This window comes from Hordeum vulgare, chromosome 6H (assembly GCF_904849725.1).
Source record: "Hordeum vulgare subsp. vulgare chromosome 6H, MorexV3_pseudomolecules_assembly, whole genome shotgun sequence".
NCBI lineage: Eukaryota > Viridiplantae > Streptophyta > Magnoliopsida > Poales > Poaceae > Hordeum > Hordeum vulgare.
This window is the reverse complement of record NC_058523.1, coordinates 3419607-3447470: the sequence shown is the minus strand read 5'-3', so window position 1 is coordinate 3447470 and position 27864 is coordinate 3419607. Positions and strand designations below refer to the sequence as shown.

Genomic DNA, 27864 nt, shown 5'->3' with positions numbered 1-27864 from the left:
CGTTCTTAACATCCTGATCAGCCATAGCGGGTGGTTCATCTCCTAGCGCAGCATTAAGGACATAATCCTTCTTCCCAGCTTGTAAGATTAGCTTAAGATTACGAGCCCAGTCTACAAAGTTGCTTCCGTCATCTTTCAACTTAGCTTTCTCTAGGAACGTATTAAAATTCAGGGTGACTGTCGCGTGAGCCATGATCTACAACACAAATATATTCAAAGTGGACTTAGACTATGTTCAAGATAATTAGAGTTTAACTTAATCAAATTACTCGCTAAACTCCCACTCAAAAAGTACATCTCTCTAGTCATTTGAGTGGTTCATGATCCACTTACACTAGCTCAAGTCCGATCATCACGTGAGTTGAGTATAGTTTCAGTGGTAAGCATCCCTATGCTAATCATATCATCTATATGATTCATGATCGACCTTTCGGTCTCTTGTGTTCCGAGGCCATGTCTGCACATGCTAGGCTCGTCAAGCTTAACCCGAGTGTTCCGCGTGCGCAACTGTTTTGCACCCGTTGTATGTGAACGTTGAGTCTATCACACCCGATCATCACGTGGTGTCTCGAAACGACGAACTGTAGCAACGGTGCACAGTCGGGGAGAACACAATTTCGTCTTGAAATTTTAGTGAGATATCACCTCATAATGCTACCGTCGTTCTAAGCAAAATAAGGTGCATAAAAGGATTAACATCACATGCAATTCATAAGTGACATGATATGGCCATCATCACGTGCTTCTTGATCTCCATCACCAAAGCACCGGCACGATCTTCTTGTCACCGGCGCCACACCATGATCTCCATCAACGTGTCGCCATAGGGGTTGTCGTGCTACTCATGCTATTACTACTAAAGCTACATCCTAGCAAAATAGTAAACGCATCTGCAAGCACAAACGTTAGTTATAAAGACAACCCTATGGCTCATGCCGGTTGCCTTACCATCGACGTGCAGGTCGATATTTTCTATTACAACATGATCATCTCATACATCCAATATATCACATCATGTCTTTGGCCATATCATATCACAAGCATACCCTGCAAAAACAAGTTAGACGTCCTCTAATTTTGTTGTTGCATGTTTTACGTGGTGACCATGGGTATCTAGTAGGATCGCATCTTACTTAAGCAAACACCACAACGGAGATATATGAGTTGCTATTTAACCTCATCCAAGGACCTCCTCGGTCAAATCCGATTCAACTAAAGTTGGAGAAAGTGACACCCGCTAGTCATCTTTGAGCAACGGAGTTACTCGTAGCGATGAAACCAGTCTCTCGTAAGCGTACGAGTAATGTCGGTCCGAGCCGCTTCGATCCAACAATACCGCGGAATCAAGAAAAGACTAAGGAGGGCAGCAAAACGCACATCTCCGCCCACAAAAACTTTTGTGTTCTACTCGAGAAGACATCTACGCATGAACCTAGCTCATGATGCCACTGTTGGAGAAGGTCGCATGGGAAACAAAAATTTTCCTACGCGCACGAAGACCTATCATGGTGATGTCCATCTACGAGAGGGGATGTGTGATCTACGTACCCTTGTAGACCGTACAGCAGAAGCGTTAGTGAACGCGGTTGATGTAGTGGAACGTCCTCATGTCCCTCGATCCGCCCCGCGAACTATCCCGCGATCAGTCCCACGATCTAGTGCCGAAGGGACGACACCTCCGTGTTCAGCACACGTACAACTCGGCGATGATCTCGGCCTTCTTGATCCAGCAAGAGAGACAGAGAGGTAGAAGAGTTCTCCGGCAGCGTGACGGCGCTCCGGAGGTTGGTGATGATCTCGTCTCAGCAGGGCTCCGCCCGAGCTCCGCAGAAACGCGATCTAGAGGTAAAACCGTGGAGATATGTGGTCGGGCTGCCGTGGCAAAAGTTGTCTCAAATCAGCCCTAAAACTCCACTATATATAGGAGAGAGAGGGGGGAGCCTTGCCTTGGGGTCCAAGAACCCCCAAGGGGTCGGCCGAGCCAAGGGGGGAAGGTCCCCCCCCCCAAACCGAGTTGGACTTGGTTTGGTGGGTGGGAGTCCTTCCTTTCCTTCCCACCTCCCTTTTTTTTCTTTCTCTTTGATTTTATTCCCAATGCGCATAGGCCCCTTTTGGGCTGTCCCACCAGCCCACTAAGGGCTGGTGTGCCACCCTCAAGGCCTATGGGCTTCCCCGGGGTGGGTTGCCCCCCCGGTGAACTCCCGGAACCCATTCGTCATTCCCGGTACATTCCCGGTAACTCCGAAAACCTTTCGGTAATCAAATGAGGCCATCCTATATATCAATCTTCGTTTCTGGACCATTCCGGAAACCCTCGTGACATCCTTGATCTCATCCGGGACTCCGAACAACATTCGGTAACCAACCATATAACTCAAATACGCATAAAACAACGTCGAACCTTAAGTGTGCAGACCCTGCAGGTTCGAGAACTATGTAGACATGACCCGAGAGACTCCTCGGTCAATATCCAATAGCGGGACCTGGATGCCCATATTGGATCCTACATATTCTACGAAGATCTTATCGTTTGAACCTCAGTGCCAAGGATTCATATAATCCCGTATGTCATTCCCTTTGTCCTTCGGTATGTTACTTGCCCGAGATTCGATCGTCAGTATCCGCATACCTATTTCAATCTCGTTTACCGGCAAGTCTCTTTACTCATTCCGTAATACAAGATCCCGCAACTTACACTAAGTCACATTGCTTGCAAGGCTTGTGTGTGATGTTGTATTACCGAGTGGGCCCCGAGATACCTCTCCGTCACACGGAGTGACAAATCCCAGTCTCGATCCATACTAACTTAACGAACACCTTCGGAGATACCTGTAGAGCATCTTTATAGTCACCCAGTTACGTTGCGACGTTTGATACACACAAAGTATTCCTCCGGTGTTAGTAAGTTATATGATCTCATGATCATAGGAATAAATACTTGACACGCAGAAAACAGTAGCAATAAAATGACACGATCAACATGCTATGTCTATTAGTTTGGGTCTAGTCCATCATGTGATTCTCCTAATGACGTGATCCAGTTATCAAGCAACAACACCTTGTTCATAATCAGAAGACACTGACTATCGTTGATCAACTGGCTAGCCAGCTAGAGGCTTGCTAGGGACAGTGTTTTGTCTATGTATCCACACATGTATATAAGTCTTCATTCAATACAATTATAGCATGGATAATAAACGATTATCTTGATACAGGAATAATAATAATAACTATATTTATTATTGCCTCTAGGGCATAATTCCAACAATTACTCACTGATTTTGGGTCCTGCTGCGATCCGAACGTTTCGTGAATCCTAGTGTCTGGTTAGAGGGAACTCATCAAAACTTGCAATTTTGGCCTATTCCGGCTAGTTTTGTATGTTATTACTCACTGATTTTGGGGTTTGCTCCGATACGAACGTTTAGGGAACCCCGAGGTCCGGTTACGGGGAACTCGTCAAAAATCACAGTTTTGGCCTATTTTGGCCAGTTTTGTATGCTACTAGTAACTGATTCTGGGTCTCGCTCATATCCGTATGTTTCGAGAACCCCGGGGAACGGTTACGAGGAACTCGACAAAACTCGCAGTTTTGGCCTATTCCCGCAAGTTTTGTATGCTATTAGTAATGGATTTTGGATCCCGCTGCGATCCGAGAGTTTCGGGAACCCGGGGGTCCGGTGATACGTGTCCATCGTATCTACTTTTCCGAACTCTTTTGCCCTTGTTTTGGACTCTAATTTGCATGATTTGAATGGAACTAACCCGGACTAACGCTGTTTTTAGCAGAATTGCCATGGTGTTGTTTTTGCGCGGAAATAAAAGTTCTCGGAATGACCTGAAAATTTACGGGGATTTTTTGTGGAATATATTAAAAATACTGGCACAAGAATCAACCACAGGGGTGGAGCTGAGATCGCACAAGCCCACCAGGCGCCCCCCATGGACGCGCCTGGCAGGCTTGTGGGGCCCATGAAGCTCCACCGCCTCCAATCTCAGCTCTATTTAGTCCCTTTCGTCCAGAAAAAAATCAGGGAGAAGAGTTTATCGCGTTTTACAATACGGAGGTGCCACCACCTCCTGTTCTTCCTCTAGAGGGCAGATCTCGAGTCCGTTCTGGGCTCCGGAGAGGGGAGATCGTCGCCATCGTCATCACCAACCTTCCTTCATCGCCAATTCCATGATGCTCTTCACCGTTCGTGAGTAATCTCATCGTAGGCCTACTGGACGGTGATGGGTTGGATGAGATCTATCATGTAATTGAGTTAGTTTTGACGGGGATTGATCCCTAGTATCCACTATGTTCTGAGATTGATGTTGCTACTACTTTGCCATGCTTAATGCTTGTCACTGGGGGCCCGAGTGCCATGATTTCAGATCTGAACCTATTATGTTGTCGCCAATATATGTGTGTTCTTGATCCTATCTTGCAAGTTGTAGTCACCTACTATGTGTTATGACCCGGCAACCCCGAAGTGACAATAGCCGGAACCACTCCCGGAGATGACCATAGTATGAGGAGTTCATGTATTCACTAAGTGTTAATGTGTTGGTCCGGTTCTTTATTAAAAGGACAACCTTAATATCACGTAGTTTCCATTAGGACCCCGCTACCACGGGAGGGATGGACAATAGATGTCATGCAAGTTCTTTTCCCTAAGCATGTATGACTACATACGGAATACATGCCTACATTACATTGACGAACTGGAGCTAGTTACATATCTCTCCGTGCTATAACTGTTGCATGATGAATACCATCCGGCATAATCATCCATCACCGATCCAATGCCTACGCGTTTTTCCTACTGGTCCTTGCTACGTTACTTTGCCGCTACTGATGTCACTTCTACTTTTACCGTTGCTACTGTTGCTATCACACTACTCTGTTACTGAAACTTTGTTGCAGATACTAAGTCTTTCAGGTGTGGTTGAATTGACAACTGAACTGCTAAAACTCGAGAATATTCTTTGGCTTCCCCTTGTGTCAAATCAACAAATTTGGGTTGAATACTCTACCCTTGAAAACTGTTGTAATCCCCTATACTTGTGGGTTATCAAGACCTTTTTTCTCGCGCCGTTGCCGGGGAAGCCAAAGTCAAGAATAGTCTCCCGTCAACGCACCTTTTTCTGGCGTCGTTGCCGGGGAAGCACAGCTATATTCTCCGAGTCACTTGAGATTTACGTCTGCTGGTCACTATGAGGAATCCGAAAGATCCAAGAACTAAAGTCTTGCCCTCAACTACGAGGACATGTAAGGAACTGCCATCTAGCTCTGCACTTGATTCACCTTCAGTTATGAGTAAGTTTGCGACACCACCTCCTGCTAGAAATCTTGATATGTCGCATGTGCTTGATGATGTTACTTCTGCTGCCCATGATGCTTATGATGATGCTATGCTTGATACTTCTTTGCCACTAGGTGCATTCCTTGATGCACAAATTGCTAGAGTTGCTGCTAGATGTGATGATACTTCTGAAACTATTGATACTATTGAAGTAGAACCTGCTATTTTGCCTGTTAGAACTAGCTCTCCTAGATATGAATTGCCTGATATGCCCGAGGGTTATGTTATGGAAGGAGAGATAGCTAAGGACTTTCTTACTTGTAAGGATAGCTATGATGTTGAGAAATTACTGCTCAAGTGGAAAGAAAAATCTCTCCTAGGATGAAATACGTGAAGTTTGCTAATTCGCCTATCTTTGTGACCGATAAGGATTATGAATTCTCTATCGACCCTGAGTTAATCACTCTAGTCGAATCTGATCATTTTCAAGGTTATGAGTCTGAAACGGTTGTAGCCCATCTTACCAAACTGCATGATACAGCCACCCTATTCACTAGTGAGGAGAAGATCCGCCACTACTATATCCTTAAGCTGTTTCCTTTCTCGCTAAAAGATGATGCTAAGACTTGGTTCACTTCTCTTGCTCTTGGTTGTGTGCGTAGCTCCCAGGATATGATCTACTACTTCTCTGAAAAATATTTCCCTGCACATAAGAAGCAAGCTGCCTTGCAGGAAATATACAACTTTGCGCAAGTTGAAGAAGAGAGTCCGTTAACGCTCTGCTGCTAGGCGGGCCGCTACGGGCTGTCGGGAGACAAGGCCACAACAATTTGTGTTCAACGTGGAGGAGGATGTGGCGCTGCAGCGGCGGCCTAGTCGAGCAACTGCAGTCGGGCCGACGGCGATCATGAGCAGGATAGGCCTATTCACAGCGTTCCATCCATATAATTCTGTGATGGTACTCCATGACTCGGTTAATGTTCATAGGGTTTGGTAGAAGCCTAGAAGGAGCACCTTTTTTCTATCTTATTCCACACATTACCTAAGATATTATGAGGGATAAATAAGCAAAAGTTTTAATCAGCAACGCTTGAGCAGACCACTTGTTTAGGATTGGTCTGGGACTCCATGCGTGGGTAACAGATAAGAAACCTAGTAGTGAATCACGAGTTCTCACATGAAGAAGATGCTTCCTTTTTGAATATTACTACAACTAAGAACACGACTTCGCACAACAACAGAAATGTAAGGAAAACTCCACGGACGTGCTAGAAACGTAAAATGAATCGGTTACCGTTTATGAACAACAAACAGGGACACATTTGAGAAGATTACAAAACTTCGACTAACCAGATGGAAGGATAACTCCGTAGGAGTTTCCCTTTCAACGTCCAGATAAAGGCATTAAATCTGACATCCCACCGGTATAACCAGACCGGAAGGAGTACTCCTCGTTGCTTATTCCAGAAATCGTCAACTGAAATTGTCTTCGAATTTCAGCATCCATGGGGTTCATACTACTTGTTGAAGCTGAACCAGACATTTTTTCGCTTGCAACTACTGGCAACAACTCTTTGAGCCTTGAAACAACATCGGTCATGGTCGGCCTGTCGATGGCTGCGTTTTCAACACAGTTCATAGCAAGGTCTACCACACTCTGGAGTGAACTAGCATCGTACTGATCCAACAACCTCTTGTCCACGATGTCATGAATATTGCCCATGGCAATCTTATGGCGTACCCAGTTTGGAAGATGAAAGGTTTGAGGCTCCATCAATACTGGGGGCTGGCCAGTGATGATCTCCAACAGCACGATGCCGAAGCTGTAAACATCTGTCTTGACTGTGAGTTGGAAAGTTGCATGGTACTCAGGGTCGAGGTAGCCAAGGGTGCCGGCAGCAACAGTAGATATGTGTGTGTGAGCATCATTAAAAGCCCGGGAAAGCCCAAAATCAGATATTATCCCCACCAGATTCTTGTCTAGAAGGATGTTGGGGGTCTTTACATCTCTATGAACAATTGATGGGGTGCATGACTCGTGTAGATACTCCAGCCCTATAGTTAATTGAAGTTCATACTTAGTCAAAATAAGCATACGTACATACAATACATAAATTAGTAAAGAATTGAAATATGGACCTTGTGCAGCATCAAGTGCAATATGAAGTCGTTGTTCCCATTTCAAACTATAGTCATCTCCTGCATCAAGAAATACGATATTAATATAACTTCATTTGTTCTTATTATTCGTACTACTACCATTATTATTACTATTACTACTTCTATCCCCAATAGTACCACCACTACCACCAGTACCACCACCAGCACCCACTATTACTACTATTATTTTTTTATCATGGTGTACATATATTTAAGCTAACAAATTATGTGCACCACATTCATTGTTAAGCATAGAACCAATTCATATATTAAAATCTTAACCTGCGTAAATCTGAGCTTTGATATTCGAGAGGCGACTGATGATTTTCCTTCTCTTTATGAGAGTTTTTTATATCCAAATGAATTAAAAAGAGAACCAACCATTAAATTATTACTTTAAGTTTTCCTCTAGAGTTGAAAGATACTGGCAATTCCATCGTGTCATGGTTTTCCTCAGTTTGTTAGCCACATACCTATGACCAGTTAATCGAACATTCCATGGTTGTAACTTCAAGAATGTGCAGCTAGGGCCATACTTCTTACTACATAATCTACATATAGTAAATTAGGTCCGCCAACTCAAATGCATTTACTCAGAGTAATAATAACAGTCTAGGCAACCAACCACACATGTAACAAGAAATCATGTTGACAGTAAGATGTCGAAAGCTGGACTACTTTGAGTTTGGAGTTCATTTTTGTAGTTATGGACATGTCCTATGTTTTTATATTACTCTACGAAACACCATATATTCATACAATTTGAGAAGTTCTTGTATCCCAAGGGTTACCAAGCTAGACTATGTGGTCAAGGTGCCCGTTTCGGTTGTTTGTTTTGGAGGAATTAAAACCCCGAATTTCTCAATCTGCATTTTCGATTCTAATCATTTTAGTTTGGCTGATAGTTAAAATTTATTGATTTAAGCCACCAACAGCCTCTGTACAAATTTCACTACAACTTAACAAGTCAATTATGTTTGATATAAACATTAATAAAAGGTAAACAATTAGTAAGTAAACCTCCTCTTATGAGCTGTTGAAGATTCCCCCTCGACATGAAGTCATAAATGAGAGCGAGGCACTTCTTGTTTTGGCAATATCCTTTCAAAGTCACAAGATTCTTGTGATGAACTTTGGACAATGTTTCAACCTGTGGGAATACATATAGTTACCAAACATGCAATCCAATTGTATTTATTGGATATAGACTACATAAAGGGTATATTATCTTGCTGACTTATTGTGTACTCTCTTTTGGAGAAAAAATGATCCAGGCATGTCGGTTTCGTGTTATACCTCAGGTAGGAAGTCTGTTGACTCCGCTATTGATGTTTCCATCAGAACCTTAACAGCTACTTCATCACCATTTTCCAGTTTGCCATGATAAACAATACCAAAACCTCCTTTCCCAATTATTGATTGGAAGTCATTTGTTATGATCTTGAGCTCTACGTACGTGAATCGTCTGAGGTCAACATGTAGGGAAGTTTCCTCTTCATACATGGCATAATCCTCATGGTCTGACTTACCTGCATAGTCAAGAAGTTATATTTACATGAAAGTTTAGGTATGAAGTTGTTGTCTAATGTCTAGCTAATTTTATTGCATCGATGAAAATGGATTTTAGAGCATAAAAATATATTTTACCTCCCCAACATAACTTCTGCATTATGCACATCAATACTAGCAGGGATACCAATACCACGGGAACTATCACCGCGATAACCATTGCTTGTATGGTGTTCTTCTTTTTATTTGAGCAATAAGTATCTTTGAATTTTGAGCATACGGGGTTGCCTTCCAATCTTGTGACACAAATGCACAACATATCTATAAATCATCTCTCAAACATATGAGCTACAACGGCTCTACAAAATTATGATTGTAACATACCTCTGTTTTATAACACAACTAACCCTCTAATTGTCCTTATAAGGACCTTCAACCTCTAAATTAACAGAATACATTGTTTTCAAATCGCATCCCGTTATGACTAGGTCATTATATCCCTCTCATGTTGAAGGCTCACAAATCATAATTTATTTGTAGTTACTAGATGCTATAGTACATGATATCGGGGTACATTTGGATCAATAAGTACCACAAAAGTATGACTATTTACTAGTTGGGTGGCACAACTTAGTCGCATTTGATGAGATTTTATGCATATAGCTGGTTGAGATATAGAAGTGTGGTGCTGCAAAAGTAGAAAGTGAACATGTGTAGCTCTCGTTTGGTAAGGCGTGCCAAAGGAACATAATGTGTTTCCACCAAAAATTTATATAGTATTTGTAGCTATTGTTACTAAATGTCCAATTATTTCTGTGATAACGAACCTTGGGTTGAGCCTATTGGTTTGTTTTTTGTTTGATTAGAAATAGAAATATATCAAGGAAAGCATGTCAAACCTTAAATCAAGCAAACCAGCCTGAAATTTTCGAAGAATAGAATCGGGGATTGGCCCAACGAGTTGATTGTTTGACAAGTCGCTGGAAAATAATAGTTAAGTTATTCATGTGAAATCTATATCATCAACCAAATATGCAATCACACTTACAGAATTTTGAGTGTTTTTATTTGATAGTCTGGAATAGCTCCCGTCAAATTGTTGTGTGATAAATCCCTATATATGTTTTGTGCTTAGGGTCAAAATTGTGTCAACATAATTGCAATAAGTCTATCGAATATCAATACATTGCGGTAAGTGCCACTTACAGGTTTTCTAGTGATACCATGTTCAAGAAGGATAAGGCTAATCCACCTTTCAATCCACTCGCAGAGAGGTTTCTGCAAAAGCAACTCATGTTACAACAAGTTGTATTAATCTAGTGATTTCACCGAGATGAGGATTTCTGTGGTCAAGGTTTACAATAAATTACATGCTTTTTATTACAAGGAAATTATCTGTGTTATCAAGATCTTAGCCGGTAAGAAGCATGACCAAGTGTCCGTACAGTACAATATTTATACATAACAATACAATATGGAAAACACTTAAATCAAGAGGTGGCTTGTGTGGAGCATTAAACTTACACACCTAAATTGTTCAAAAAATGAACTCCAATGACTTAATTTCAAATGTCTATGGTATTATGTTCTTACATTGAAACAATCCTAGGATTCTGGTTGCTCTTTGAGTAGTGGCAAGTCAAACCTTCCCAGGAATATTCTCTTGGCGAGCACGGATCTCCATTCCAGTTTATTTGTGTCAAATTGTAGTGGTTCTTGACTTCTTTCATGTAATTGACTACAATAGGAAAAACACAGAAAAATATGAATCCAGAATCAAACATATGTATATGTTGGTTATAGGGCTTATATGTATTATAAAAATATGAAAACATCAATTGAAGTAGTTGCGTTATATGAGGGCTTCCTTTCCATTTTCCAGATTGGATTTCTAAAGATAGAGGTTATTTTTTGAGGTTTGGATTTTCTCAGGGTGTCTCCGTATACACAAGGAGATACCTGCTATAAGATGAATTATAGCCCTAATTTCTCCCATCTCTCCCCTTTCACTGGCCGAAGCATCTCCAACAGCCTAAGCGGCAGGTCATAATAAAAAGTTGCAAAGTTATTTCATATTTTTTTTAGAAAAGGAGGATTCCCTCTAGTCTCCGCATCAATAAGATGCATGTAACACTTCTCTATCTTTGTCATTAAAGGTTATGTACCCCTTTCCTCTCATTAAAAGCTATCCCTTTCCTCAATCTACCTTCAGAGGCCAGGACCTAGGCTGATAAGCCAATCTAGACTTAGGATCATGGCATCTCCCTTCCAACATTTTCACTCTTGATCTTATAACTTGGCATCGCATCTCGTGTCAATATATATATAGAACCATTGCCCACTTGACGACTTTACCACACCGGGTTGTTTTGGCTAACTTCACGGCTAATCCCCTGGGTATCCTTTGAAACTAGGCCGGCTAGTTGGATATGAAGTGAAGAGCGAAGTCATTAAGAAAGAAAAAAGGGTTTCTAATATTTCAGTGAATAAACCTGAAAGAAATTGCACTTATTAGATAAGTCAACCTGTTCCTAACCATAGTATTTTAGATCTTAGTCGGTCCACTCAAGCTTACCAGATTGTTTGTAAGGTCTCGCGCAACATTGATACTTGGATGTTAGTGGTTTAAAGATAAGAACTATTTGAAATTAATTCAAAAGGAATGAGTTTTATTGAGTGACGTCTATGACCTCGGGAAAGTCATATGCTACTCTGCTTCTCGACACAAAAGCAGGGCAATGCTCCATTTTTGATAATTCGTCCTACTCTTAGCTTTGCTATTTGACTCGGAATAACGGTTCAGAGTTTGTGAGAATAAGACAAGTCATTAAAAAAAGTTATTTCATATGCAAGTATTTATCTTTTCATATAACTGAATAAATTGATTGAATTCATTCCTCAACTATGGTCTTAGCCTTGGCTCATTGGCAATTTGACCTTTATATTCTGGCTTACTCAGGAGTTGAGTATACTAGCGAGCCAGCCGCTGATGAACTCGGTTCTACTACTTTAATGTCGATCCTGACAAAACCAAATGAAGTCAAGAATATTCCCGGGCTACAAGTGATATCCCGGTCATTAACATTTCTTTATAAACGCATGCATGCAACCAACTGAATTAGTTGCATCACGATCATGCGAATCTGTCATATACTAAATGATAAGTGTGTAGCCCCGCAAAAAGACGGATACATGTGTATTAAACGTTCAGTATATAGTATATACATCAGCTTACCATCTTCCGAGTTAGTAGTGAGCTTATCCATCCGAACGAGGAAGTAGGTCTCAACCGCGTTGATCAACGGCTTGAGTGTCGAACTGGACGTCTTGTTCATGAGGAAGGATCCATTTCCGTAGGGCAAGAACCGGCCGTTCTGGTGCATGCTGTCCACCTGGAATCGTGAAGGGGAGAAGTCTGAGAAGAGCAATTCGCCGTTGCCGTAGATGTCGAACCTCCTGTTCGGGTTGCTCCCATTGATCTCAGCAAAGTGAAAGATTGGGAGAACATGCAGGCTCTTAGTGTCTAGATTGGGATGTGTTGCCGTGGGGATGATTATCCTGGACCTGGAGAAGTTCATGTCTACGGTCAAGGCATGCTGCATGATGACCGACGGTATATTGAAGAAGTTGTTGCCAGGGAGGCTCTCCACTTTATTGGTAGTGTAAAGGTTCACCCCGGGGTAGGATGTGGAGAATCTTTTCCAGAAGCGGTCATAAGTGTCCGTTGGATACCTTAATCGAACACGAGGATACAAAAAAGACAGATAAATAGTTAGCACGGTATAGTTTGGCATTAGAGAGATTCTTTTTTACCTGAAATTAACTGCAGTATAGAGGAAAAAAAGGAGCAAACACTTTATATGCATTAAGCTAGCAAACTCAATTCAAAACCAAAACTAGATCTATTCCAAAATTATTATGGACGGACGGGACCTCGGCCCTCATCTCACCTTGTGATTAAGTCGGTGACGTTGCCAAATCTTGTTCGAAGAAGAACGCCGATTGAAACAGAACTATTTACAAAAGGGTACATCGTATCTTGGAGTGGCCTTAGCTCCAACGACGATATGAAGGGAATCCCTGAACCGAAATTTACCAAGCAGACAGACAAGGAGTTGCTCGGGGCAACTGTGAGCACCTCCTTGGGTATCACAGCGGATGGGCTCATGTTTGTCAAGTTCACTGCCCCCCAGAAATTGACGCCAATATGGAGCCCAAACAGAAATACAGACCCATCCAACGTCTTGTTCAACCCATCGTAGTTTCCGTAAGTAAACATGGCCCTCACTAGATACTTCTTGCCGATGGTGGATGGCAGTGTATAGCAATTCCTTGAGCTGTCAGGAAAGCTCCTCATGGTTTTTTGTTGTTCATTAAAAGCATCAGCCATAAACTCTTGAGAAATCTGTTTTCTCGTGCCACCCTCGACAAATCCACCGTCAGGATTGAACCATAGCCCGGTGGTGCTGTCGTTGTAGGAACTGCTGTTTCTCAATCCACAGTCGATGCTTATGAACCCTACATATACAAATAGAGAATATGTAACAATTTCATGTGTTCCAACCTCCAAGGTTGATGCAAAGATCATTAGCTATGAGACTGGTTGCTCAGATGTTCAGATTACTGAAAGAGGGATTTCTTTGAGTTGTATGTTGAAGTAAACAGAACTGTACTGTATGCACATGGAGCATAGCTTAAACAACAGTAGGATCTACAACGGAAAAGCTTAAAGAACTGTGTTACCAGAAGGAGGAGGCTGGCCGTGGACTTGAATCGTCATGACCAGGTTGAGCAGCAGCGCCAAGATCCATGCCAGTTTGGTCCTTTGCCAGCAAATGAAATTGATCACCATGGTTTCAATCAAGAAAAGGAGTATGAAGATACAAGTGACTTGTGGAGTTACTTATATAGCAGAGGAAAATTAATAGCGCATACGGTTTATTTATTTTTTATTTTTTGAGACAAATACGTACGGTTTAGTGCTTGCTTCCCATGACTTGGCCTTGATCGGCGCATGCAGCGGTTAACGGTATGAAGAAAACTAAAGTTCTACTCATCGGTAGGTGAATTTCTCTTCAAAGAAATGCAACTTGCATTCATCTAAGAAATGAATAGAGATACTGCAACTTGCCGTGGAATTTTGTTTGGCTGTCTTTGCTATTTTCCCGCCAGCGTGCAGGAACTGGTGCGTTTTGACCAACCATGCAGCTCGGTCCAATAAGCACACGTTTATCTTTTTTGACCCAATTCTGCTATGCGCACGGTTAAAGGATCATGCAGGTGCCTGTACAAGGGATCGTTTGCCACCTAAAACATTGTTTTTTCCTGTTTGTTTCTTTATTAGTTTTGGGTTTTTTATTTGTCTTTCCTGTTTCTTTTTTCAAAAACAAAATTTGAAAAATTGTTAGCATGTTTTATCAGACTGTTTGCAAATGTTAAAAAAAAAACCGCATTTCCAAAGAAAAAGTTTGGGAAACTAAAAAAAGTTCAGATTTTTTAAAAAAAAATCCCTTTTTATAAAAATGTTTGGAATCTCTAAACAAGTTCCCATATGTATCGTCCTACAAAACTCGACTTTTACATCCTCTGTATCGATCCATATGATGAAATAACGAAATAAGAAAATATTGTTTGACCCGATGAGTGCCTGATAGGATCACGTTCCACGATGGATTCTGGCTGCACAGATTGATAGGGTCGTTGGTTTTGGAAGGACCTGGTAATTCGGCCAGGCATGGTTCTCGTATAGTTTGACCCGATCAAACCCAAGCAGACTACCTCGCTTGTGGAAAAAGTTCATCTCTTTTTTCTATAAATTTGTGAGAACATCGTGAGCACCAGATTTTTTTACGTTCGGGCTAGTAGAAGACGGCACAAGAATCATATACCATCACTCAACGGAGACAATGGGATGGTCAACGATGACACAGGGAAAGCAAAAATCCTCCTCGATCGATTTGAGGGGGTCATGGGCAAGCCTTTCTTAAACTCTGCAAAACTGAACTGGGAATCCATTGGATTGCCGAGGAGGGATCTTCATTACCTGGACGCCCCTTTCACCGAGCAGGAGCTGAAGGCGTCTGTAAATGAGATACACGGGGAGAAGGCGCCAGGGCCGGATCGCTTCATGGGGGATTCTTTTAAGACGTGCTGGTTGATTGTCAAAGATGATTTGCTAGCCGCTGTTAACTGCGTGCATTCGCTGCGTGGGCAACATTGGCATTTACTCAACACGTCTAACATTGTGTTGCTGCCAAAAAGAGATGGTGCTCAGCAGGCTAGTGATTTTAGACCCATTAGTCTAATGCATACTTTCCCAAAGCTTGTGAGCAAGATGATGGCTTCCAGATTGGCCATGGAGATACATTGGCTTGTTGCGAATAATCAAAGTGTTTACATTAGAGGACGAGCGATTCAAGACAACTTTATGTATGTCAAGAACGTGATCAAGGCTGCTTACTCTGCAAAGACCCCTCTGGTATTTCTGAAGCTTGATATGGCCAAGGCCTTTGACTCGGTGGGGTGGGGCTACTTGCTTGAGGTTATGGAGGCAATGGATTTTGGGCAGAGATGACGAGACATGATCTCCCTAATTATGTCCTCCTCCTCATCAAGGGTACTGTTAAATGGATCACCCGGATCGCCCTTCCTCCATAGGCGGGGAGTGAGGCACGGAGACCCCATGTCACCGTTACTCTTCATCATCGCAATGGAGCCGCTGCAAAGGTTATTCTTGCTAGCCACAGAGAGGGGGATTCCGTCGCCGTTGAGATCTCGTCTTGCGCGGTTCAGGTCAAGTTTTTATGTTGATGAAGATGCACTGTTCATCAATCAATCGGAATTTCTGGTTGTTCAACAAGTCCTCAAGCTCTTTGGAAATGCTTCAGGCCTCATAGCAAATATGGCGAAGACGGTGGCATACCTTATTGCATGCGTGACTATTGATATAGCGCCAATGCTGGCACCATTTGGAGGGGTGCAAGGAATTTTCCCTTTCCAATATTTGGCCTGCCGCCTGGAGTTAGGAAGCCGAGGAGGAACGAGGTTCAGCCAGTACTCGACAAGATTGCCGGGAAACTATCTTCCCGTAAAGTACGTTTAATGAATATGATGAGGAGGCTGGACTACATGGATTCGGCTGTCACGGCCACCGCCATATATTTCTTGACGGCCTTCCAACCAGACAAATGGTTCATCAAAAGGGTGGAGAAGCTAAGAAGAAATTTTCTTTGGGAGGCGGAAGATGCATCTGTGGGTGGAAAAGGCCTTGTAAATTGGATACAGGTCCACTCTCCGAAGAGATATGGTGGTCTAGGGGTGAAGAACATTGAATGTTTTGGCAGGGCGGTCCGTCTGCGTTGGGAGTGGTTTAGATGGGATGATGTCGATCGGCCTTCAAACACTAGTAGGAAAAACCTTATAGGTAAGAGCCTAGTAGTAGCGCTGGAATATGGCACGCGCTGCTGCTACTTAGCAGGAGCGCTGGATCTGTCAAGCGCTACTGGTCATGGCCTTAGCAGTAACGCTTGATTGTTAGACAACGCTACTGCTAAAAGTGGCCCAACGAGCCCACCAAGGGTAGCAGTAGTAGCAGCGCGTGCTTGGAAAAAGCGCTACTGCTAAGTAGAATAGCACTAGCGCTCTTGTGGTATCAACGCTACTGGTACGCGTGCTCCTGTGTCGGCGCCAAAATCTCCTAACTCTCCCTCCACTCCTTCCCTCTCCCCCGTGTGCTCCTGTGTCACCGCCGCCGCCCGCCTAAGCCCTCCCTGCCCGTCCCTGCATGCTCCTTCGACCCCCCCTACCCTGCCGCTCCGGTAAGCCCCCCGCCCCTCCTCCCCATGCTTCTGTCCCTCGCGTCGGACGCCCCCGCCCTCGCCTCCCCATGTTGTGGTGTAGTTAGAGATCAGGAGAAGAAGAGGAGGAGGAGAAGAAGAAGAGGAGAAGAAAAGGAAGAAGAAGAGGAGGAGAAGTAGAAGAAGAGAAGGAGAAAAGGAAGAAGAAGAGGAGGAAGAAGAGAAAGAGGAGAAGAAGAGGAAGATAAATATTAAAAAAATTGTCATTTAATTGCTATTGTTATTAGGTTAGTGCTAGATTATTAGGGTTAGTAATATTTATAATTAGGTTAGGGTTACAAGAGGAAGAAAGATGAACAAAAAGAAGAAAATAAGAATAGGAAAAAGGAAAATAAGAAGAGGAGGAGAAGAAAAGAAGAAGAAGGAGAATAAGAAGAGGAGGAGAGGAGAAGAAGAGGAAAAATAGAAGAAGAGGAGAAGTAGAAGAATAGAAGAAGAAGAAGAAGAAGAGGGAAAATAGAATAAGAAGAAGGAGAATGTCCGAGTGGTCTTTGAAATTATGTTTATATATAGAATAAGAAGAAGAGGAAAATAGAATAAGAAGAAGGAGAATGTCCGAGTGGCCTATGTTTTGCCGGACTGTTGATTCATTTCCGTTTCAGAAAATTTCATGCGCTCGATACGTCTTGAAATTTGCCAAAATGGAAATGAATCAACAATCCATTAAAACATAGGCCACTTGAAGTTGTTCCCTGCAATAACATACACACATGTCCAAATAGACCTATTTTTTTACTAAAAACTTCTAGACCTAATTTTTTACTAAAAAATTGTAGACCTAATATTTTTACCAAAGATTTATATTAGTGAAGTCCTAGGAAATCTAATACCTAAGAATTTCTCATCTACAAGCAAAACTACTCGGGGCTGCCTGTGGTAGACGGGAGTCTACCTGCGGTGGCGGTGGATGGTCGGGATGGGGAAGCGCGTCGGGAGGGCTGGGATGTGGGCGAGGACGGCTGCATGGGGAAGGACGGGATGTGGGGGAGGGCCGCCATGAGGGGAGGTCCGGGATGTGGGGGAGGGCGGCCACTAGAAGAGGGCGGTCGCGCGTGGGAGGGAGGACACGTGTGCGGGGGCGGGCCAACGAGTGTGAGCGTAGGGAGTGCGGACGAGAGTGGAGATGAAGAGAGAGAGAGGGGCTCGGGGAAGACAAAGAAGATATGGTAGGACTTAACAGTAGCGCGTGTTGGCGACAGGCGCTACTGCTAAGTTGACAAGGGAGTGGTGATCCTGGGCTACCACAGTAGCAGCGCTGGCCAAAAGCAAGCGCTACTACTAATACGAGTAGCAGTAGCGCCGGTCATATGCGAGCACTGTTACTGTGGCTAGCCCCTGGATGTATAGTGTGCCTTCAATATTAGTAGCGTTGGACATGGTGCAACATGCTACTACCTCAATTTAACCATAGCGCTTGTCGTCCCCCAGCGCTACTACTAATTAACAGTAGCTTCGGCCATATTAAAACCGCTACAAGTAATATTTTATCTATAAGCTTTTTCTTAATAGTGAAAAGACCAGATCATTTGGTCTCTAACTGCAAATGCAAAGTACTTTGTCTTCTCTGCCTATGAAATACAGTTTGTAGCCAGGATCCAGCAGCGAAGGTCTGGAAGTGAAGAATGGAAGGGAAGGTCAAATTCTACGTGTGGTTGCTCCTACAAAACAGTAACTGGACTGCGGGTCGGTTGCACGTGGGGGGAAGGCCACACACGTGAGGGGAAGAGGAAAAAGGAGAGCACTTAACCCTTTAGTGTCGTTTCGCGAAGGAAGCCTGGTTCCAATTCCATGGAACACACAACACTATGTGCGCTGCAGCAGCGTCAGCATCCTCAATTAGGGATTGGTGGAGGAGGCTCTGCGCTCTTACTCGCAGATGGCGGCGTACATCGCATGGCATTTGTGGAAGGAACGAAATCGGAGATATTTAAGCCTACCATGACTTCCACTTCATAACAAACCGTGTGATAGCTATGTTACCGCTCAATCAAGAAGCTTGACAACCTTTTGAAACGTTGGGGGTAAACATTGTTTTGTGTATGGTGTGCATGTACCGAGGATCTGGGTTGCAGAAGAAATCCCTACTAGTTCGATCAACCTTGTTTCTCAATGGAGACAAACACTTATTTGATAGGTTAACTCATCGTTAGACTTGAGGGTTACCCAACCACTCTTACGAGAGCAAAGACTCTACAGGTGATACATGCGCCTCTTTCGATGCCGTCAAGATATACCGGTCGCCGGTAGGTGTGGTCACCAGTGGGTGCTACGTACGAGGTCTCGTGCGAGATTGTCATGTCGTGCATGCTGTCGGCGGGTACTGTATGGTGGCTCTCGTGGCGGTGTCATGTTTTTCCTGTTGTTACTGGATCATAAGTGGTATGACGACAGTGATGGGAGGCAAGGCGGTATGGTACGTCTTTGTTTTCCAGTATCTTCTCTAGAGGTATCCGGTAATCGAGGAGTAGTAGTGGGACATGGGATGATGTCAGAGACGACTTCAACAACGAGTGTGCACACACTAGTGGAAACACAAGATCTCTGATCAGTCTTTATCGACACGCGCATGTCATGTCCTTACTAAAGTTGGTGGATTGAAGCTTGGCTTTGAGGATTCTGGATTGGCTCTTGAGATCAACATTGGTTAGACTCGTCTTCATTGGCGCACGCGTGGGGATTCTTTCTTGGATTCGTAACCTAGAGGTTGGGAACTTTTTTTGTTTTGAGTTTGTGTTTTTTCATAGGGTTAGTAGCTGTTAGTGGGGTTTTTGTCGTGCACCATGCGACCTTAGAATTTTTTTTGGCGGGTAAAGCCGGTAAAACTGGACAAAGATACAATCTTTACCAAGAGGCCTCCCGCAAAAGGATACGAACCAGTAGCGCCGTTTGACATCTTTACCGAGGGCACCTCGGCAAATATGGCGCTCGGCATATACTACGGACCCACAGGTCAGGTGCTGGACATGTGGCGCTTTCGTATTGGGTATCTTTGCCAAGGGCCCCTCTCGGCGACCACAGTACTCGGCATACTCTGGGACCCACATGTCAGGCGCTGGACACGTGACGCATTCCTATTGGGTATATTTGCCGAGGGGCCCTCTCGGCAACCACAGCTCTCGGCATACTCTGCGGACCCACATGTCAGGCGCTGGACTCGTGGAACTTTCCTATTGTGTATCTTTGCCGAGGGCCCCCCTCGGCAACCACGGCACTCGGCATATCCTGCGGACCCACATGTCAGACGCCGGATACATGGAGCTTTCCTACTAGGTATCTTTGCCCAGGACGGCCCTCAGCAAACATGGCACTCGGCATACTCTATGGACCCACATGCCAGGCGACTGACATGTGGCGCTTTCCTATTGACTATCTTTGCCGAGTGTCCATCTCGGCCTATGCTTCAGGACCCGCATGTCAGGTTGTGGCCACGTGCTAACGGCCAACCCCTTCTACCGTCCGTTAGCTACTTTATTTTGTCGAGGGCCGTGTATGCCTCTCGGCAGCCGAGAGTCCATGTCCTGGCTCTCGGTAAATTCTTGTTTGCTTGAGAGGTGTACACCGGGTGCCCTTTGCCGAGTGCGACACTTGGCAAAGCTTTTGTCGGCGGTTATTGGTCCTTTGCCGAGTGTTCGTGGCACTCGGCGTATATGTCGATTCCAGTAGTGCAACAACAAGTTTGCACACTTCAGTGGAAACACAAGATCATTGATCAGTCTATGTCGACGCCCGCGTGTCATTTCCTTACTGAAGTTGGTGGATCAAAGCTTAGCTTTGAGCATGAGAATCCCAAGATCAACATTGGGTTAGACTCGTCTTCATTGACGCACGTGTGGGGATTCTTTCTTGGATGCGTAAACTAGACGTTAGGAACTATTTTTGTTTTGAGTTTGTGTTTTATCATAGAGTTAGTAGCTGTTGGTAGTGTTTTTGTCGTGCGGCATGTGGCCTTGGAATTTTTTTTGCTGGTTGATGTTGTTGACTGCTGAATTCTCGTAAAAAAAAAATATACTGATAGACATATACAGATAGGGTATCTAGAGTGACGTTTTTTGCCCAAAATAACCTAAACATATGTTTTTTGGGGGGATGTCCGTATTTTGTCATCACCCATTGCCATTGGAGATGCTCTCTTGCGATGGAAACCGTGTGATAGCTATGTTACCGCTGACTCTAGAAGCTTGACAACCTTTTGAAACGTTGGGCTACAATTGTTTTGTGTTCGGTGTGCATGTACCGAGGATTTGGGTTGCAGAAGAAATTCCTAATCAACCTTGATTCTCAATGGAGACAAATACTTATTGCTAGGTTAACTCATCGTTAGACTTGAGGGTTACCCTCTCCCTCCCAGCCAACTTCACTCTTGGCATGCAGTTGCCTCCGGCACACAGCAGCCATCTGTAGCTATATCAGGAGCCCAATCCCAAATCCCTGCTCATCCCTTGCCAAGCGGCGGCCGAGTTGAGGAACTGTCGTCTGGCGGCCGACGACCATGAACAGCACCGGCCTCTTCACAGCTCAGGTTCGAACTCGCTCATAGGGAAACTCCATCGCGTATAATTCTGTGATGGTCCATGACTCGGGAAATGTTCATAGGGTTTGGTAGAATGAGCACCTATGTTTTAGCTTATTCCACACATTGTGTGAGATATGAGAGATAAGTAAGTAGAATTATTAATCAGCAACGCTTTAGCAGACCTTGTTTATGATTGGTCTGGGACTCAATGCGTGGGTACCGGATAATAAATCCTAGTAATATATGATGAGTTCTCACATGATGAAGATGCTTCCATTTTGAAAATTACTCCAACTAAGTAGCACAGCTCGCACAAAAACAGAACAGAAACGAAAACACCACAGATGTGCCAGAAACATAAAATGAATCGGTTACAGTTTATGAACAACAAACAAGGGCATATTTGAGCAGATTACAGTTTATGAACAACAAACAAGGACACATTTCAGCAGATGCAACAATAACTCGGTAGGAGTTTCCCTTTCAACGTCCGGATAAAGGGATTAATGCTGACATCCCACCGTTATAACCAGACCGGAATGAGTTCTCCTCGTTGCTTACTCCAGAAATCGTGAATTGAAATTGCCTTCGAATTTCAGCATCCATGGGGTTCATACTACTAGTTGAAGCGGAAGAAGACAACTTTCCGCTTGAAACTACCGGCAACAACTCTTTGAGCCTTGAAACAACCTCAGCCATGGTCGGCCTGTCGATGGATGCGTTTTCAACACAGTTCATAGCAAGTTCTACCACACTTTGGAGTGAACTAGCATCGTACTGATCCAACAACCTCTTGTCCACGATGTCATGAATATTGCCCATGGCAATCTTATGGCGTACCCAGTTTGGAAGATGAAAGGTTTGAGGCTCCATCAATACTGGGGGTTGACCAGTGATGATCTCCAACAGCACGATGCCGAAGCTGTAAACATCTGTCTTGACTGTGAGTTGGAAAGTTGCATGGTACTCAGGGTCAAGGTAGCCAAGAGTGCCAGCAGCAACAGTAGATATGTGTGTGTGAGCATCATTAAAAGCCCGGGAAAGCCCAAAATCAGATATTATCCCCACTAGATTCTTGTCTAGAAGGATGTTGGGGGTCTTTACATCTCTATGAACAATTGATGGGGTGCATGACTCGTGTAGATACTCCAGCCCTATAGTTTATTGAAGTTCATACTTAGTCAAAATAAGCATACGTACATACAATACATAAATTAGTAAAGAATTGAATATGGACCTTGTGCAGCATCAAGTGCAATATGAAGTCGTTGTTGCCAATTCAAACTATAGTCATCTCCTGCATCAAGAAATACGAGATTACTATAAGTTCATTGATACGTGCATAGCACATAAATATATGTTCTTATTATTCGTAGTACTACCATTATTATTACTATTACTACTTCTATCCCCAATAGTACCACTACTACCACCACTACCACCAGCAGCACCACTATTAGTACTATTATTTATTTCATGTTGTACATATATTTAAGCTAACAAATTATGTGCACCTCCTTAATTGTTAATCATAGAACCAATCATAAAACTGAGCTTTGACAATCGAGAGGTGACTGGTGATTTTCCTTCTCTTTATGAGAGTTTATGTTATATCCAAATCAGATTAAAAAGAGAACCAACTATTAAATTTTTACTTTAATGTTTCCTCTAGGGTTGATTTCATTCCTATTGGCTTCGAAAGATGCTTACAATTCCATCATGTCATGGTTATGACTCTAGGAATGTAAGTATGTTTTCCTCAATTTGTTAGCCACATATCTATGAACAATTAATTAAAATTCCATGGTTGTAACTACAAGAATGTGCAGCTCGCGTCTTACTTCTTACTACATAATCTCCATATAATAAACTAGGTCCGCCAACTCAGATACATTTACTCAGAGTAACAATAACAGTCTAGGCAACCAAACACACATGTAACAAGAAATCATGTTAACAGTAAGATGTCAAAAGGTGGACAACTTTGACTCTGGAGTTCATTTTTGCAGGTATGGACATGTCCTATGATTTTTATATTACTCTATCAAACACCATATATTCATATAATTTGAGAATATCCGTTTTGGTTGTTGGCTTTGGTGGAAGTAAAACCCTTAATTTCTCAATCTGCATTTTATATTTTACTAATTTTAGTTTGGCTGAGAGTTAAAAATTATTGATTTAAGTCACAAACAGCCTCTGTACAAATTTAACTACAACTTAACAAGTCAACTATGTTTGATATAAACATTAATAGAAGGTAAACAATTAGTAAGTAAACCTCCTCTTATGAGCTGTTGAAGATTCCCCCTCGACATGAAGTCATAAATGAGAGCGAGGCACTTCTTGTTTTGGCAATATCCTTTCAAAGTCACAAGATTCTTGTGATGAACTTTGGACAATGTTTCAACCTGTGGGAATACATATGGTTACCAAACATACAATCCAATTACATTTATTGGATATAGACTACATAAAGGGTATATTATCTTGCTGACTTATTGTGTACTCTCTTTTGATGAAAAAATGATCCATGTCTGTTTCGTGTTATATATACCTCAGGTAGGAAGTCTGTTGACTCCGCTATTGATGTTTCCATCAGAACCTTAACAGCTACTTCATCACCATTTTCCAGATTGCCATGATAAACAATACCAAAACCTCCTTTTCCAATTATTGATTGGAAGTCGTTTGTTATGAGCTTGAGCTCTACGTACGTGAATCGTCTGAGGTCAACATGTAGGGAAGTTTCCTCTTCATACATGGCATAATCCTCATGGTCTGACTTACCTGCATAGTCAAGAAGTTATATTTACATGAAAGTTTAGGTATGAAGTTGTTGTCTAATGTCTACCTAATTTTATTGCAACGATGAAAGGGGATTTTAGAGCATAAAAGTTATATTTTACCTCCCCAACAAAACTTCCGGATTATGCACATCAATACCAGAAGGGATACCAGTACCACGGGAACCATCACTGCGATAACCATTGTTTGTATGGTGTTCTTCCTCTTATTTGAGCAGTATGTATCTTTGAATTTTGAGCATACGGGGTTGCCTTCCAATCTTGTGACACAAATGCACAACATATCTATAATTCATCTCTCAAACATATGAGCTACAAGAGCTCTACAAAATTATGATTGTAACACACCTCTGTTTTATAACACGACTAACCCTCTAACAATCCTTATAAGGACCTCCAACCTCTAAATTAACAGACTGCATTATTTTCAAATCATATCCCGTTATGAATAGGTCATTATCTTCCTCTCATGTTGAAGGCTCGCAAATGATAAATCATTTATAGTTATTAGATGCTACTATATATTACAGGGGTACATTTGGATCAATAAGTACTGCAAAAGTATGACTATTTACTAATTGTGTGTCACAACTTAGTAGCATTTGACGAGAGTTTATGCATATAGCTAATTGAGCTATAGAAGTGTGGTGCTGCACAAGTAGAAAGTGAACATGTGTAGCTCTTGTTAGGTAAGGCATGCCAAAGGAACAGAATGTGTTTCCACCACTAATTTATATAATATTTGCAGCTATTGTTTCTAAATGTCCAATTATTTCTGTGATAATGAACCTTGGGTTGAGCCTGCTGGTGTGTTTTTTAGTTTGAACAGAAATATAAATATATCAAGGAATTGCACAATAGAGCATGTCAAACCTTAAATCAAGCAAACCAGCCTGAAATCTTCGAAGAATAGAATCGGGGATTGGCCCAACGAGCTGGTTGTTTGACAAGTTGCTGGAAAATAATAGTTAAAATTATTCATGTGAAATCTATACCATCAACCAAATATGCAATCAGACTTACAGAATTTTGAGTGAATTTAGTCGATAGTCTGGAATAGCTCCCGTCAAATTGTTGTGTGATAAATCCCTATATATGTTTTGTGCTTAGGGTCAAAATTATGTCAACATAATCGCAATAAGTCTCTAGAATGTAAATACATTGTGGTAAGTGCCACTTACAGGTTTTCTAGTGATACCATGTTCATGAATGATACGGCTAATCCACCTTTCAATCCACTCGCAGAGAGGTTTCTGCAAAAGCAACTCATATTATAACAAGTTCTATTAATCTAGTGATTTCACCGAGCTGACAATTTATGTGGTCAAGGTTTACAACATTTTATCATTTCAAGTGAATTATCTGTGTTATGAAGATCTTAGCCAGGAAGAAGCATAACCGAGTGTCTGTATACTAAAATGTTTATACATAACAATACATCTATGGAGAAACACTTAAGTCAAGAGGGGGCTTTTGTGGAGCATTAAACTTATGCACTTAAATTGTTAAAAAAATGAACTCGAATGCTTTAGTTTCAAATGTATATGGTATTATGTTCTTACACTGAAACAATCGTAGGATTCTGGTTGCTCTTTGAGTAGTCGCAAGTCAAACCTTCCCAGGAATATTCTCTTGGGGAGCAGGGATCTCCTTTCCAGTTTATTCGTGTCAAATTGTAGTGGTTCTTGACTTCTTTCATGTAATTGACTACAATAGGAAAGACACAGAAAGGTATGAACCCGGAATAAAAAATATGTATATGTTGGTTATAGAGCTTATATGTATTAAAAAGAAAAACATTAATGTAACTAGTTGCGTTATATGAGATTGGATTTTTAAAGATAGAGGTTATTTTTCAAGGTGCAGTCTATACATCAGCTTACCATCTTTCGTGTCAGTAGTGAGGTTATCCATCCGAACGAGGAAGTACACCTCTTGCGCATTGATCAACGGCGGGAGTGTCGACGTGCCCGTCTTCTTCAGGAGAAAGCTTGCATTTGGGTTGTGCAAGAACCGGCCGTTCTGGTACAGGCTGTCCACCTGGAATCGTGAAGGGGAGAAGTCTGAGAAGAGCAATTCGCCGGCGCTGTAGATGTCGAACCTCCTGTTTGGGTTGCTCCCATTGATCTCGGCAAAGTGAAAGATTGGGAGAAGCTGCAGGCTCTTAGTGTCTATGTTGGGATGTGCTGTCGAGTAGTCAATCAACCCGGACTTGTTCATGTCGTGTAAGGTCAAGGCATCCTGCATGATGACAGACGGTATATTGAACAAGTTGTTGCCAGGGAGGGTCTCCACTTTATTGGTAGTGTTGATGTCCATCCAGGGGTACTCTGTGGCGTGGTTTTGCCAGAAGCGATCATAATTGTCCGTTGGATACCTTAATCCAACACAAGAAATTAAGACAGATAAATAGCTTTTGTTAGAAGCAATTGCAGGATAAAGGAAAAAAAGGGAGCAAACACTCTATGGATTAAGCTGGCAAACTGAATCGAAAACCAATTGCAGGCACAACTTAGATCTACTCCGAAATTATTATGGATCTCACCTTGTGATTAAGTCGGTGACGTTGCCCAATCTGTATCGACTATAAAGGCTGATTGACACAGAAGTATTGAAAAAAGGGTACATCGTATCTTCGAGTGGTCTTAGCTCCAACGCCGATATGAAGGGAATCCCTGAACCGAAGTTTACCAAGCAGACGGAGACGGAGTTGCTCGGAGCAACGGTGAGCACCTCCTTCCATACCATAGTCGATGGTTTGATGCTTGTCAAGTTCACCGCCTCCCAGAAATTAACGCCGATATGGAGCCCAAACAGAAACGGCGACCCGTCCAGAGTCTTGTTCAACCCATCATAGTTGCCATAAGTAAATATGGCTCTCAATAGATACTTCTTACCGATGGTGGATGGCAATGTATAGCAATTCCTTGAGCCATTAGGGAAGCTCCTCAGGGTTTTTTGTTGCTCATTTGTGGCATTAGCCATAAACTCTTGAGATATCTGTTTTCTCATGCCACCCTCGACAAATCCACCGTCAGGATCGAACCGTAGCCCGGTGGCGCTGTCGTTGTAGGAACTGCTATTTCTCAAACCACAGTCGATGCTTATGAACCCTATACAATGGAGAAAATGTATCAATTTCTCGTGTTCAAACTTCCAAAGATCATTAGCTCTTCTTTAAGTTGATAACAATGTATACTCAGAAGCTGATAATAATGTATGGATGTTCAGATTACTGTGAAGAGGGATTTTTTCAAGTTGCATGCTGAAGTAAGTTTCAGAACTGTACTGCATGCAGATGGAGCATAGCTTAAAGAACTGTAGGAGGAGATGGCTTGTGTTACCAGAAGAAGGAGGCTGGCCGTGGACTTGAATCATCATGAGCAGGTTGAGCAGCAGCGCCAAGATCCATGCCAGTTTGATACTTGGCCAGCAAATGAAATTGATCACCATGGTTTCAAGCAAGAAACGGCGTACGTATCTCCTACAAGTGAGTGACTTGTGGAGTTGGTTATATAGCAGAGGAAAATATAAGTAATTAGCGCGTACGGTTAGTACCAAAGTTTTGTTCATCGGTAGGTGAATTTCTCTTCAAAGAAATGCAACTTGCATTAGTCTAAGGAATGAAGAGAGATACTGCAACTTGGCCGTCGTTGCTATTTTCCCGCCAGCGTGCAGGATGGAACTCGTGCGTTTTGACCAACCATGCAGCTCGGTCCAATAAGCTATAG

The 27864-nt window shown here is 42.7% G+C and overlaps 2 protein-coding genes across 2 annotated transcripts; both read right to left on the bottom strand.

Moving 5' to 3' along the window:
* Positions 1–6672: 6672 nt before the first annotated feature.
* On the bottom strand, positions 6673–13809 carry LOC123404190 (probable LRR receptor-like serine/threonine-protein kinase At1g51810). Its single transcript, XM_045098106.1, has 12 exons — positions 13701–13809; positions 12908–13475; positions 12193–12689; positions 10551–10695; positions 10164–10235; positions 10006–10071; positions 9857–9937; positions 9096–9253; positions 8745–8977; positions 8469–8598; positions 7428–7487; positions 6673–7343 (listed from the first exon to the last, which is right to left on the bottom strand). The coding sequence occupies exons 1-12, from the start codon at positions 13807–13809 to the stop codon at positions 6673–6675; spliced, it is 2790 nt and encodes a 929-aa protein (XP_044954041.1).
* A 7930-nt stretch (positions 13810–21739) lies between these two features.
* Positions 21740–27586, bottom strand: LOC123404189 (probable LRR receptor-like serine/threonine-protein kinase At1g51810). The gene is made up of 12 exons (XM_045098105.1): positions 27478–27586; positions 26679–27246; positions 26017–26510; positions 25696–25840; positions 25315–25386; positions 25157–25222; positions 25007–25087; positions 24236–24393; positions 23884–24116; positions 23608–23737; positions 22564–22623; positions 21740–22480 (listed from the first exon to the last, which is right to left on the bottom strand). Exons 1-12 carry the CDS (start codon positions 27584–27586, stop codon positions 21810–21812), a joined length of 2787 nt encoding a protein of 928 aa, XP_044954040.1. The 3' UTR covers positions 21740–21809.
* Positions 27587–27864: the final 278 nt, after the last annotated feature.